At 38.9% G+C, this 15,936-nt stretch overlaps 1 protein-coding gene across 2 annotated transcripts in view; it reads right to left on the reverse strand.

Moving 5' to 3' along the window:
* The window catches only part of SULF2 (sulfatase 2), a 58,416-nt gene that overhangs the window by 31,982 nt on the left and 10,498 nt on the right, over positions 1–15,936 (reverse strand). For both annotated transcript variants that reach the window (XM_009876717.1, XM_009876718.1), the window contains exons 3-6: positions 10,030–10,181; positions 6,737–6,906; positions 2,207–2,357; positions 209–384 (exon numbers count right to left, since the gene is read on the reverse strand). In XM_009876717.1, the coding sequence (XP_009875019.1) occupies positions 209–384; positions 2,207–2,357; positions 6,737–6,906; positions 10,030–10,181 (649 nt within the window). The remainder of the gene's footprint in view (positions 1–208; positions 385–2,206; positions 2,358–6,736; positions 6,907–10,029; positions 10,182–15,936) is intronic.

Consider the following 15,936-nt stretch of genomic DNA (forward strand, 5'->3'; position numbering starts at 1 on the left):
GCAGTTTGTGCTGCACAGCTACACAGGCAAAAAGGCAATAGTGTAAAGCTCTGTTACACCAGCACATGCTACCAGTTCTGCTTTCTGAGCAGACTGGTTTTCTGCCAAAATGAGCAGAAAGTCAGTCAGGATGAGCAGTCAATACCACTGGAGTTGTGAACTTAAAGGGTTTTTCTGGTCACTACACACACAGTAGCCAAGAACTTACAAGGACCCAGCCTCCACGTTTGGACCTCGGACATAGAAAGGAACTCTGATATCAAACTCATACGGCATGGACTTTCCCTTCACCAGCCCAAACTGCCCGATATGATAACCATGGTCTGCTGTGTAGATTATATATGTGTTGTCCAGTTCACCTGTTTCAACCAACGTATTGTAAATCTGAAAAAAAGCAAACCGATATGAAATTCATTCCACTGAGTAGTAATATATGGAGTATACTGGATATACTTTTATGCCTATGTGTAATATACAATTAACAGTTTAGGATGGCACTAAGTTATCACAATGAAGCATTTTGAATGAGCCAAAAATCACACAATAATTTAACTGAATATTGTTGCTATTACAAAGCCAACTTGTATTCTGTTAGTATGCCACATTTTCAGACGTGTATGGGTTCAGTATTTTGCATGAGAGCTGTTGAGATAGTACCAAATACATATGGCAGCAGAGATAAAAGTTTCAAGGTGATAAGCCTTTTTGAAATTTTCCCTCCACCTTTATCTTTTTCCCCGCAGCAAACAATTTTATTAAAATGACAACATTTTGAATCTCACACTTATTTAAGCAACATTCCATGATTTGCCTTCAGACAAATCACAAATAAGCTCCCATTAAGCAGAATATTTGCAAAATCTCTTCTAGATAAATATCACTCAATCATACTCTCTCAACTAGCCAGAGAACTAACATGGAGAACTAAGAGGAGCTTGAACTCTCTCTTTGGTTGCTTCTGTGGATTTATACAAGAACCTTCATGTGAAATGTAGCAACTTGAGCACAGAAGATCTATTTTTATGTGTCGTTTTCACTTGCAAAGGACGAAGGTGGTGCGGTACCACCAAAGTGGTGCCTCACACATATCCAGAACACAACAGCAGAGAAGAAAAATTCTGTTATTGCTTTGGTTTGGGGGCATTTGGTTCTTTTTTGCGTTGTTTGTTTGCGTTTAATTGTCAAAGACTCATAGATGCATACAATTCAGTAGAAAAGATCAGGCTAACTCAGTGATTACAATTGAAAAATAACCAAATCGATTTTGCCTGCAGTGAATCACCCAAAGTGAAACCATTTTACTAAATTAAAAAAAAATAAATCAAACACTAGTGTAGCAAAATAGTCTCTCTCTCCTAATGCTGGTATCTGATCCATCTAAACAGGTTCATTACCACAAAGCAGAGATCATACTTGCCTGAATCAGTAATTATAAGGCATTGCTAACAAGCTGATGCAATGCCATGCAGATAATTTTGTCTTCGCCTTACAAGACTCCTCTTATTTTATGTTCTACCTTTTTTGAATGAGAATGTCAAGAGATAAGCAGTAAATTGCAACGCCTCTAAATCTGCCTTCTTACAAATGGAACCCTGTTCATTTTTAGAGTAGCATTTAGCTAATTCAGGCATTTCTGTTCAAGATGCCCAGCTTGCACTACAAGATTTCATTGTTACATAATGCAAACTTAATCCAAAATGAAATCCACCTATCTATTTATTTACTTCTAACATTTAATGTCCTTGGCCTGGTTTACAATGAGATTATTTCAGTTAGGGCTTCTGTAGCATCCCTTTTTGCTGCTGCTATTGTTGTTCTCAGAAACTCAGGGTTACATGATCAAACCAGGGCCACAGTTAGGTAGTTATTTCCAGCAGGTTGTGGGATGACTTTTTACTATCAGGTGATACATTTTTAGAATGTACATTGTAAGTTTTTCAGGGGATTCCTCCTTCTCCCCCTTAACCAACAGTGGCTTTGCAGCTTACATCACACAAGTCCTGGTACCTGTCTTTAGGAGATGAGGATCCCCACACACTGAACAGACAGACAAAACCCTCAGAGATGAGAGGATTACACCCTATTAAAAAATGATGCAGTCCTCCTCCTCCTTTCTTCCACTTTACCTTCATTTATAGCACAGGTTAGAGTTTAACTCAAGAAACAAGCACCTTCTTAGTCCCCAAAAAGCGACTATTAACCTTACCATCTCCATAGAGTCATCCACAGACATGAGTGTTTGAAGGCGCTTTCTCTGTAGCATGTTAGTGAACTCCATGTGTATAGGTTTCATGGGACCCGTATATCTCATTATCCAGTGCTTGTCTGGGTTTGGAGCATAGTTATAACTGGGAGTGCTAGGGAATAGAGAGAAAAACAGAATGTTTTAGCACTGTAGAAAAAAGTCACAGCAATGTACACCAATAATTTCCATTTTATCAACACTATAGGAAAGACTCTCTGAGGTGCACAAGAAAATATTAGATTTACTCTGGAAAATTCTTGCAATTTACGTTCTATATGAAAGATGGGAGAATGAAAACAACTCTGTGGGGAATAAAATCTATTGAAAGAGTAAATACACATTGTTTTTGCAGTGTCTTCAGAATAACAGATACATTTGAAGGCCAAGAGACTAGCCCCAGAAGTCTAACACCACAAGTATGACCTGGATGAAGCATGTAGTACAGAGCTCCCACGCATGTAATTGCTTTGCTTTCACTCTGCCCCCGCTACCAACAAAAATTACGGCTTGCACAAACTGTTTAATAATAACTTACCAAAAACATTCTACTATGTTCTTTAACAGCTTTTCTGAATTCACCATGACTGGCTACTTGAATACTTTCACATTCACACACCCAGAGGAGCACGGCCACCCTACCTAGTGGTATCCAACTGTGCACGAGCTCGCAGCAAGCAGAAGTGGATACATAGCTGGATTTTAAGACCTGCCAAGAAAAGCAGGGTGAGCGGACATAGGACTGCATTTTGCAGACACTTTGCAGCCACCAATTCCTTTGCAATCACCAGGAACACTAATGAAAGTTCCTGCAAAATCTCAGGAATTAGATTCATTGTCCTCCGGGAATCTTGTCGTCTCTCCGAGTTCTCATGATCCTGGTGCATCTTTAAGGTGATGAGGAGAAATATTACTGACTGTCCATAATTTCACATTGTTGGCAGTTCCAGAGATTGCTTTTCTGTGCATAATCATATTGCTCTAGGTTAGCTGGATCTAAACAAAAGATTTATGCCGATGTATCATTATTACCATGATGCTGACTCTCTGCATCACCAACTCACTAGAAACTATACTAGAGCTTACATTTGCAAGAAATACTGTTTTTATTTACTGTATCTATTCCTAAAAAGTTTACTGTTACTTAAGATTGAGAACCATCTTTGTCATGTCTTCCTGTCCTGGCTCAAATGCATCACCTTGGAGTCTAAAATATTAAAAATTATTTTTCTTAAGTGATTTGTTGAGTCTTCTTATTTGCATCTGAGGCAATAAACTCAGTCCATGCAAATGTGCAAGCTGAGAGGTTGACACAGTAACACAGGAAAAACATAGCAGATATTCAGTTATTTTCTTCTTCCCAACACACAATTTCCTGATAAATTCAGCTATTTGGCAAACATCTGCTGTTGGTTTTGTGTATGCAACAGAGCAGCAGGCTAAGTATTAAGATGAACAATAGTAATCTAAGTTGAAACTTCTCCAAATACTGTGTATCTAATGCATCTCTGAAAATGACAGGTAGTCTTAAGAGTTTTAATATAAATATGAAATTAATAATCTGACAGAGAAATGTTCTATGCCAAAAGTCTCTGTTAGATACTATCTGAAAAATGTGCGTAGGTGGCAAATGGAGGCTTCTTCATATAGGGAGGAAAGGGCTGGTGTTTATTCTCTCTGCATTGTTAATAGCCTCTTGAATTTCAGAATGTTATTGTGGCTGAAATAATGACATTGCTCCTCTGAAAATGCTGACAGTTATGGAAACTGTTGCTATGTGATGCCCAGAATGAATAAAAAATGCTTGGCAAACTCCTTTTCAGCTTACTTTGTGATTTCCTGGCTGATCTGAAACCTCCCGCTGTTTAATCCAACCAAACCCCATGATTTTCTTTGATTACTACAAATGTAACCCTCTTAACAGATTTATCAGTCTTACAGGACGAATATAATGCTCCTAGAAGTTGGTTAAGACAACCTCTCCAAACCTACTCAGAAGATAAGTCCTAGCTTGATTACATTCGACCTTGGTAAAGCTGGGTGGTAAAACGTAGCCTCTGTAGAAACAGTGTTTCTGCTCACCCTTACAGTGCCCAGCTGCTGCGTTTTCCGCAGCTCTCCCTGTAGGCAGTAATAAAGGAACACGAGCCACGCAACCTAGGGATTTGCTATGTGAATACTGGTTGACACGCATAATTTTCAAACCAGAAAAGACTGCAGACGCACACGAAAAGGAGCTCTATAGAACAAGCTGGAGAGAGATGGCAGTGTAGGGTGGAACGGTCATACCAGATAGTATGTGGAGCAACAGAACCAAGAGAGCAACAACAGCAACTAGCAACAGACGGACATCTCGGAGCTCCCAAGCAAAGCAGTGCTCCGATCGTCAGGCTGTGCCAAAATCTGCACCACTAACTTTCAGCTGTTGGCAATGCCACCCACTGCAGCACGTGTCACCCAGCCTGAGCATCACAGTCACGCCCTCGCCTTGCTCCGTGGATCCAGCTGGAGCACCGGCTCACAGGTTTTGTGGGCACAGCCACACGAAGCGCTACAGAGACATGCCCCATGGCGTTCTGCCTCCTGACCCTGTGACCAGGCAAAGACTTTTTCAAGGTGTTGCCCGGTGCTTTAGGGCAATTCCTAAAAAGCATTCTGCCTGTGTTCTGATCCACCCCCCACACCCACCTGGGGACGAATCAGTTAGAACTGTCCCTATTGCTTTATCATTGACAAATTGATCTGTCAGTGTGGGATTCCCTGAAAAGTGGGGACAAGGGAAAAAACGGAAAACAGGGAACTAATTCATGCATACAGTGAGGGAATGATGCATGTTCTGCATTTTCACATTCATTCTTAAACCTAGGCCAATGAATACCCTTACGGATTATTATTATGTATAGTGCTGGGAAAACTGTTAGAATAAGATTGGCAGTTTCTTTGCACAAGATGTACATAAAATCCTATTTTATGTTCATATTCAAAAGAAAGACATAGTTCCTTAATCTGAGATTATGTGCTTCTTTACAAACAAAACTTGTTTCTATGAAGTGACATTTCCTGCATAATTATCACTGTAAGAAGAGTCACCTACAAATACAAATAGTTTCATCTAATTACTTGACAATCCATAAGTGTGAAAAATAAAATTTCGACTATGAGCAAAAGAAAAACAGATGTAGTTTATAGTTTTCATTGTTGGCCTTCCTCAAATCCTTCTACTCTTCTTCATTTAACCAGCATAATTAAATTGCTACACAATGCTGCTTGACAAATGATTATCATCTCAGATACAAGTGCCTTTCAAAGGAACTTCTAATAAGACTGAGGTCAATACTGGGTATAAGCTATGAGAAGTTGCTCAATTGGCATTTCTGTAATTTTCATTTCAAAGAAAGTAAATTAGTGTAAGATGGCAACAAACATAAAATACTGCGTGGCTGTAGATCTAGGGCACACACTCTCTTTGGTAGCACAGTACAAATAATGAAACTATATATTTCTAAGTTATGCAATACCTAGACAATAGAACAAAAGAAGCTTTTTCTCTGTGACTATTTAAAATCAAGTGAAGAAGCTCAAATAGATATCACTGGACATTGGACTAGTCCTGAGCAGCTTCAGCTACCAGTTGATTATTATTTCCATCAGTTCCCAGCTCCTTCACAAATTCCCCTTAAAAATAAAAAAAGAAAAAAAAAAGGCACATAGGAAGAAAGTCGTAAATGCTGAATAAAGTACAAATGAAGGAATGGAGCCAGTAACCAGAAACGTATTGGAATGTTTTCAGTTGTGCCAAAAGGTGATTTTGGAGAACCATTCATTTTATCAGCATGTGAGGAGACGCCCGTACTGGAGCATTACAGTGTCTCTGTGCTATAAACAAGAACCATCTCATCATGGATCTCATGAACACGTTACCTCAGGAACCGGGTGATACTGCTTTCGGGACCCGTTCGAGACATTGTACAGGGTCATGTACAGACATATCAGCTCATTCAGAAATAGCTTGTCTAATTGGGTGCTGCAGGCTTTTATTTCCTTTCTGTCTATATATGAAACAGGAGTAATAAGTACTGCATACTATTTGGGTTTTACTAATACCCATAAAATAATACAGTTTACACATAAGTACAGGGAGATAGTTTCTTCTCCTCAAGAGATTACAGCCTCACAACCAGACTCTGATTTTCCTGCTCAAAACAAAACAGTGCTTTACTTCCCAGACAGCTTGGATGAATGTCCAATGAATTCAACAGGAATCTTTCCATTTATCTCAGTGATCTACAATTCTGAGCTGTTGATGCAGTAACCGTTCTCAGGAACTACTACTTGTACTAGTCTGAAGAGGTAAAAAATAAAATAAATCTTGAAACTCTTTTTACATATTTGTGACAAATATTTGCCAATAGTAAAGCAAACACTTTTCCCCCGAGGTACCAGGGACTTCTACACTTCTGAACTTGGAAATAAAAAGATTTTCTTTCTCCTTACATGTGCTGTGAGGCATTAGGAAAGAGATGAGAGTACTGAGGGGCTGAATCTTCAGGGCCATGAGGAGCAGCATGGCTTATCACCATCAGCACAGGCCTGTGAGGATACATCTTCTTGGAGATTCTGAAGAAGGTAATACTGTCGTTGGTAATCAGATCAGTTAGATAATCCTGCAATTAGAAGTAAAAGTATAATGAGATACTTTAGTAATTTCAAGTTGAGTGGTGAGACGGGAAGGGGAGGTCTGAGGAAACAGGATAAAAGAAGCTACTTCATTCAGAATGGGAGGAGGAGGGAGTTACAGATGTTAAAAACTAAACCCAAATCATTCTTTCTTCACTGCCTAGAAATAATACAAGCAACAATTACCTCTCAGGAATGAATGACATGAAAGAAGATCAAATAGGACTCTTTCTTCCCAAAGTGTGTAATTACATTATGAAGATCACAATACAACGACCAAGTATCAATACAAAAACACCAGAAAAATCACAGCTCAATTTCTTTCCTTTTGGTGTTGATATCTCCAGGCTGTAGAGTCCAACCTTACATCATGAAAGTGCTTTGAATATTCAAATGGCTTTGTATTTATTTTTCTCAGCCTCACTCTGAACTAGAAGTCACTGAAGCTAATTGCACCAAAAATTTCATTCGATATTACAGACAAGGTGACAATCTGATGGAGACATAACTCTTGTCACATAAATCGCTGATAACTTAGGAAACTTCCTCTGGAAGATATGGACTAGCTTCCTATTTTCTAAGAAGTATCATTATCCCTCTACTGATATTTGCTGGAGCTATATGGACTGAGGACTGTATTTTTAACGACCAGACACGTTTCTCTCTTAGGCCGCATCAGAGGAAATGCTCTAATTATAAATAAATATCCCTCAAAGATGAGCGGGATATGAAACTGTACATTTAAAAAAAAAGTTAGTAACTGTCATGTCACACTTGAATGCAAAATCAGACATAAGGTCTGCTTCTGGTCAAGTGAACAAGTATGAGGTGTGGTATATACATTGGATCATATCTCCTTCTAAGTACAGCTTTCTGTCTGTGGTCGCGACACTTGCTCCTGGTTACATTGTCAATGTCCTTGCTTTGAGAAGTCAGCTTATCTTTCATCAAAAGGAAGTCTTTTTCATCAGCTGTACTTTCTTTCCTCAATTTATTTACTGTGTATTCCAGAACAAGGCCTGCAAAGTCTTTATTTATAATTTTACATGCTGGTCCCAACATGAGGTATGTATTTTATGTAACTGCAATGACTGTTATTACTATTTTCACTCACAAAATAGGTGTAAATAGGCATAATTCCATCAAAGTTAACTGAAGAACATCCATTCATAAGCATATGGAGGGGAAGGGAGAATGTACAACAGGCCAGATGAAAGCAAAACTGACTTCTGAACCATACTCATAGCTGAGAGAATACCGCAGCACTCTCAAAAACACACTGACATCTGTCTAAAATGTGCCTGTTCTTTAAGCTGGTTCGTCACTTGAAGTCTGCAACCTGTCTTTGATTTAGCCATTACAACAGCATAGTTTTCAAGCTTCATTTTGAAGCTGAAGGGTTTCACCTGGTCAAAGCAAAAATAATTCAGATTCAACTTTGCAAAACCAGTGTTTATCAGGCTAAAAGATCAAACACAAATATTTGCCTTAACTGATTTCTGTTTTTAAGCTACAGATTGTAGAGGTTGTAGTAGACTGTGCAAACACACATAAAACTAAAAATTAATCTATAAAAATTGACAGAAACTGGAAAATTCAAAGTAGAATACATCTCGTTGGAAAATCTGAAAGAATTTGCAAAGATTTGATGTGATCCCAAGGGTCTTTTCCAACCTGAATTGTTCTATGATTCAGAGGGTAAGTACTTAGCAGTCGCTTCGAAGGATAGAATCAGTATGATTTTCTTAATATTTTTCCACTGGCACATAATTAATATTAACTATGCCAAACAGACAGGGCTAAAAATTAATCTGATCGTATTGTTCATTGCTGGAAAACTAAGTTTCCAGCAACAAAAATTGCAGCAAAGAGAAGCAGTCTTGTATTTCAGCTCCTGTTTATTAATTTGAACTCCAGTGTTAATATCAACAACCGCTGTTGTTCTGCACATTATTATAGATTAGAAGGGAAATAAAAAGATTAATTCTGTACAACAGTTGCCCCTTCCCCTTAGCAGCTGGTGACAGAAAAGGAAACCCTAGAAGCCCTCTAAGCTTTATCTCTCAACAGAAAGTACATTCAATTAGAAATGGCAAAAAGGGGACGGGAGAGGGGAAATCACACAGGCATCAAGCTTCTAAAGGAAACACTGTGAACACGTGGTTAATGAAACATGAATATGGAGGTAGGATTTGTGCTCAGTAAGAGAAATCCCTGTTAAACAAATACATGTTACAAATTAGCATCATCCCAGAGTGAGTCAGCTTCATAAGCTATACACTGAAACACTACAGCAGTTTATCAATAAATTCATTTATTGTCATACTTCAGAGGTGATTCAGGCGATTCAAGCTGGATCCTTTGGAAAGGTAATACTTTTGGCTGAAAAAAACCCCCTGACTGCAAACAAGTAACTGCTTGAGCTGTAACATAGGCTAGATGAGAAAAAAATGATACTGTGTTTGACAATGATTATCAAGCATTTTAGTAAGTTTGCCCAAGGTGTAACACCCTTGTGAGGATATTATGAAACATATATGCTTGTAAAAATGCACAGAGATATAAATTTAAGAGTTAAATTCTTCACTTATTCAGAATTATTGTAAGATATACCAAGATATTCTGAATTCTCTATCATATTATGGCTGTGAAACAAGTTCCTTCAACTAACATAAAAAGATGGGTCTAGCTGGAGGGAACTGGATTCTTATCTCATTCAGGCTTGCGTAACTCCACTGGAGTCAGTCCTATACCAGGGGAATAGATGGCAATTAGACTCAGCACACAATAATTAAAGTACAAAGCACAGAAATAGTTATCGTGCAGCATTTAAATCCATTTTCGCATCTTCAGCTGATAATAAATAACACAGTCTCAGGACATTTTGTTTGTTTCCACTGCTGCTAACAATGTTTTCAGTAACATGACCCTCCTGGAACGGAAGATAATGAAAAGCCCAAACACAATTCCTATTGGGTTGTAGCTAATGTTACACATAGCAGCCCTAAAGCACAAGAAGAATTCTTCAGTCAGGCTGAAACCATAAAGCACAGTTTCCCTGCAGTCATGTCCAAATGTTAAAAAAATAGAAATAAATCAATAGGACCTACCCTGGAGTAGTCATATCCATGCTTCTCCTTCACCCCATTTCTACAGAGAGTGTAGTTGTAAAATCGAGAATTTTTAAGTAATCCAACCCATTCTTTCCAACCAGGAGGCACATAGGAGCCATTGTATTCATTAAGGTACTTTCCAAAGAAAGCTGGGGTAGAGAAAGCAGAGGCACAGTAAGAAGGCAAAACAGAAACACTTCAGAGATACCATATTCAACCATATTCCTTTCGGTCTTTTCTGAGGAGCTCTGTCTTCTTTGTTCGATACATTTAAGACAACAGTCCAGAGGTACAAGTTTGCCTGTGTGTGTTTATTTCAGAGCTCCACAGTGCAGATCTTTTGATTTACAACCTGACTACATATGAAACAGGATCACAATTACCACTCTATTTTCTTTAGTGCCTGATACAGTCGGAGTCAGAGGAACAAAACAGAGAATGCTTAAAATAGTGCCAGTTGCCACATTATCTCATCCTACTCTGAATCACCCAATTTAGCTACATTTTTCATTTTGGTTACACCCACTTAAACCATCTCCACCTAAGGAGCTGGCAGAAACAGTGAAGTCACTAATAGGAGGCAAGCTTGGGAGAAATGATGACAAATGAGGACCATAAATACAATGAGATTTTAAACTTGCTGCAGAGAAGAAATAAAGCAGCAGCCTGTTTGGCAGAACAAGTTCAGAATGAATACAAGGATTCTTACAGAACAGGGCAGGCATTTGAACCATTCTCTCAGAAGAGCTACGTATATGCTAGCCTTGCTCTGCAAGCCACTAGCATACAGACATAAATTATTTTCCAGAAAATAGTTAAGGAAGCTTAGAAGCATCAGATTGTGATTCTCTAAAATACATGATGTACCCAATAATGCTTTCACACTACTCTAGTAAAAAAAATAAATAATGTAAAGGAACATATTTTTCAGTATTAGGTGATTCTGCAGACTGCGCCACAATTCACCATCTGACTTGGCATGACCAGAGCTCAGATCTCAATTTTTGAATGGTCTGGCAATAAAAGTTAGCATTACCGTAATGATATAGCACAAAGATCTTTACACTTGCTACACTTATTTTGCATAAAATACTTCACATAAAATATTTTGCAAAAGCAGTTAAGGTGTTATGCTGTTTTACAGATGAGCCCCTTCAAAAAGTGTTAAGTGACTGATGAGAAGGCTGCAGGAAAAAAGCTTTTCATTGTCTGAACTACCTCATGATGTCTTCTTTAACCAAGGAAAGTAAACTAGCAGAAACGAACAAAGCAAAATCTACTCCACTGTAGATGAAAACTATCACCTTACTCAAGGACTGCATTTATACAGTATACATACTTTTTCAAATTATTTTGATTTAAGAACAACTTCTGTTTTTTAAAGAACAAAAGGCAACTCAGAGCAGTTATGGGCAATAATATAGACGCAGATTTTTTCTTGTCTTAGTAACAAAGGACACAGGACTGAAGCTCTGACACTGACTCCAGTAGCAGGTACGCACAAGGCAGTACAAAGCCTTTTGTCCTCCATTCAACATGTTACATCCAAACAGAGATATATTTGGCAGTTCTGCTCACGGGAACCAATCTTCTCCTAGAAGCTTTGGCTGAAGAATTCAGGAAAGAGGCATTCTGCAAAGAATTACTTCATTGTTATTCTGCAGAGGCATTAAAGGAAAGTCTGGCGGAAGTTCCTTCCCGCACCTTTTGCATACCCTCCATTGTACATTCAGGATGTCTTTATAATCTTTCATGGATGTCAAAGTGCTTTAAATAATTTTATCTGCTTTTTCCAACCTTCCATTCCACATATTTTCCTTTTCCCTCTCCTTCTCAGATGTCTAAAGGCTTTTTATTTGAAAATGTTTAAACATCAGTCCTTTGCAGTACAAAATACCGAGTTACAATAAAGCTCTCTTGATGCTGGAGAAAGATTTTGACTTTGGACTGTAAAGATTCTCTCTAATACAAATTCTCCTCTCATCAGATTAGTTCACCACCAGAGACAGCTGCTCACTAGAGTACACATGCTCTCGATACATCCAATTCCAAATCACTCCAAGATTTCATTAATAAACATTCAGAGAGACGGCTGTTTGATATGCTCAGCCATGTTCCTATACCCAGTCCATGAAGTGATCATTAAAAAACATTCAAGTGGCTGTTTTTAACAGATGCATTCAAAATGTGGTTTTCCTTTGCTTTAAATAGTACACAACACCGTTTCTCCTAAAGCAGGATACGCAAGAATTAAGTCCTTTGTACACTGTTACCACTTCCGCAGGGGTTCATAACCTTCTAGGGTTCTTTTCTCAGAGTCTCAACCTTCAATGATAAGCATCTGGAAAATTCTTTGGTATGGCGTGGAATTCTTACAAGAGGTTTTGTTTTTTGAACTCTTCCTGTAAGGATAAAAATTGCACATGAAAGAATTTTCCCTGTGCTACCAATTAATACAAAGGTCTGCTCTGAATGTAACACAACCATAGATAAACCAAGGCCACAGCTCATTGCTTAAAAAGCAGATCTAGCATTTTGTCCAGGGCAGTGCAAAAGCACAACCAGAAGAATGGACATCAGGGCATCATTTACCACCACTGATCATGTGCAAGGGAGTCCTATCACTCATCTACATCGTCATAGAATCCCAGAATGCCCTAGGCCGGAAGGGACCTTAGAGATCACTTAATCCAACCCCCCTGTCATGGGCAGGGATGCCTCTCAACTAGATCAGGCAACACATGGGGATGGAACATGGAAGCTCTACAAGTTTGTTGGGGATTTTTTCCCCTTTTTTTTAAACACTTTTTTCCCCCCAATACCTACCTAAAAATATTTAACACAATTAAAAAGGCATCTACAAAGGATATTCACAAAACTATGCATTAAACTGAAAACTAAGGTAATTCAGGATGCATCAATGAAATGATGCAGGGAATCATTCACCCCCTTTTATTCCATTTGGACTGCCCGACACTGAGAGTTGGATATAACAGAAACAGGAATGCAGTGGAACTCAGAGGTCCCCGAGTGTAAAACTGCCAGATTAGATTTAGACACAGAATCTCAGTCTTTTGTTCACTTTCCTGATTTGGCAGCTTTGATTCTGACCACACTTAGTTGTCAGTTTAGACAGAGTTTTGTTAACTACTGGCCAATATCACTTATCCACTCCTGTTTAACAGTACGATCATACCATTTCGGTTCATTTTAAGCAAAGTAAGAAGGAAATCAAGAAAGGAATGTATGAAGGGTGTACTAGTAATAACTTCCCAACAGAATGTAACCTATCGCTGTCAGGAAGCAGTGAAAGGTAAAGCTCTTGCTCGACAGAAAGCCAGGTCAGGCTACACACTAGAAAAATACACTCCGTAGAGCAACATTAGGCTGGCTTCAGGGGGACCCAAGAACCTTTCCACCTATGAGAAGATTACTGCAAAGGCAAAGCCTGGATCTTCATGGTGGTGCATGGTGAAAGGACAAGAAAGAACCAGCACAGATTGAAACAAGTGAGGTTCAGCCTCGTTATAAAGAAAAACTTTCTCACAAAGAGAAGAGACAAAGAGTGAAATTGGTTGGCTCCGAAACACCATGCAATTCCAAATGCTGATGTTTAAGACTAGACTGGATAAAGCCCTCAGCAACGGGGCCAGGGGCTGGCTTTGAGCAGGTGGTGGAAGAAAGATCTCCTAAGGCTCCCTTCACTCCCTTCCAGCCTGAATTAGCCAGTGAACCTACGACGGACTGACTAGGTGACTTATGAGGACTATCTGCAGTTAAATATACATGAGTCCAGGTTTTTAGAATTTAGGAACATATTTATAAATATTCATGCTTCATAATAAATTCTGAAGCTGAAAAAAAAGAAAAAATCAGCTTTTTGTTACTCCTACCCAGTAAGGTCAATATTTAGATCACACATCCCTCCTCCTGGAGTCCTCTCTTCACATCTTTCATGCTACTTAGCTGTACCCACCTATTAGCAGCCCATTAAATCGCACTTACCACCACGACTGTAAAGTTAAACACATGTTTTAAGCCATTAACCCTCTACATTTAAACATGAATATCCTGCATTAAAAAGTTTAAAGATTTATTTAAAGCACTGTTTTTCTGACATATTTCAACAGCCAACCTTCCAGGTATCAACTTAGATTTTGAGCTGCAAATCTTAGTTACTCCTAGGGATTTGTTTACCACTCTCAAATCTTTTACTCCTGTATCTGATAGCAGCTCTTCCCAGCTCTCACCAGCTCAAACCTCAAACAATTAGCAACACTGGAGCAATTCTTTGGTTTTGGATCAGGGGAAGGGGAGACATTTTCAACCTTATTCTTTCAGTACCTTTTGTCCTCTTAAGAGACAATCAGAGGAAGGCAGAGGAGAAAGCACTCTCAGCATGGCTAAGTACACACGTAACAAGCAGTAAGCCCAAAGGTCAACTGAGCTTTCCATTCACATCACGGCCAAATACACTCTTTAAACTGACAATGTACAATGGAATAAACCCAGCGAAATTAATGGATTTACAGCAGAGGTACAGAGGTTTTTTGATAAAATCCTGTAATTTAGTATTAAATTTAGTTCCATGGGAAAGACTTTTCAAGAGACATCAGATCTTGTTAAATATCAAAATAACTGACTGGATTTTCCAAAACCCAGTAACTCTTAAGTGCTAAAGTCACCTTTACAAAACAGTTCCAGTGGGCACCTTTAGTGACAACATGACATAGGACACTACTGCAAAGATCAAAAGGTAGGGCATTAGCAGTAATACCTCTAAATACAGTGAACTGCTTAGTGTTAGAGTATTTTTAAGGAGGAAAAGAGGGGCTTAAGAGCACATTTGTTCTCACATCCCCCTAGTTCCATCCGTTTCAGGATGCTTAGGAAGACTTGGGCTCCAAGTATTTTTTTTGCTATTTCTTTTCTTTTGAATGTCTAAACCAGCCCCTGAAATGATGAATTCATTAAAACCAGTTTGACTAAGGAGATTTCTCTCATATGTATACAGATGTATACATACGCACTTACTCTATTTTATGAGGGCCCATTTTTTTTTCTAACCTTCAGTACGTACACTGACAGCACAACCTTTTCTTAAAGATCACTGGGACATAAAGAGAGTAGTACTAAAAGCAAAAGCCTTTACATGCACAACTCCTCTCTGTAACTGAACTAAAAATTATCGTTACAAGTTGTGAAACATAGTAGTTGCAAAACCCATGTTGTACAGTGACTGGTAGCTATGGCAGTTCGAACAGCCTACAGGCTTTCTTGTTATACCAGGGGACTAGTCTGATATCTAGCAGGACAAAAGCAGCGCACAGTAATCTTTATGACACCTTTGTTCCTCTTCCTGAATTTGCATTGCACATTCCTCAGTTGTGGCCAAGGATCAGTGCCAAGATCTATTTAATGAATCAGGGGAATTGGCCGAAGGGGAGCAGATGAGGCCAAATAAAACAAAAGGGCACAAACCAAATATTTTGAAATGGTCAACAAGGAATCAAACTGAAGAATGTTGACAGTGAGCCAAGTCTTGCTTGTCCTTCTCAGGTGAGCAAGTTCCCAATGGAACTGGAGTCAAAGCGCCTTTTCACTAACGCCTATGGCACAGCTCACAAAACACAGCGAGAACTTTAAGACCTAAATATCTTTCTGAACATCTCCTCTCAGACACCACCTGAAAGCTAAAGGAAAACAAACTAGGAATGGCAGTCTTCATATCATCAATCTTGACTAGAATTCAGAACAAGATGACTTAGTGCAGCACAACAGCATCATTTCCAATACCGGGCAGCACAGGTGAAAGGGAGTGCTGGCGGGCTGCGTGGCTCAGAGCACCAAGCTGCAGGACAGCTCAGCGCAGCTCGTTGTATGCTCATATTCCTTGGCAGCAAC

This window comes from Apaloderma vittatum, unplaced genomic scaffold (assembly GCF_000703405.1).
Source record: "Apaloderma vittatum isolate BGI_N311 unplaced genomic scaffold, ASM70340v1 scaffold9799, whole genome shotgun sequence".
In the NCBI taxonomy this organism is placed as follows: Eukaryota; Metazoa; Chordata; class Aves; order Trogoniformes; family Trogonidae; genus Apaloderma; species Apaloderma vittatum.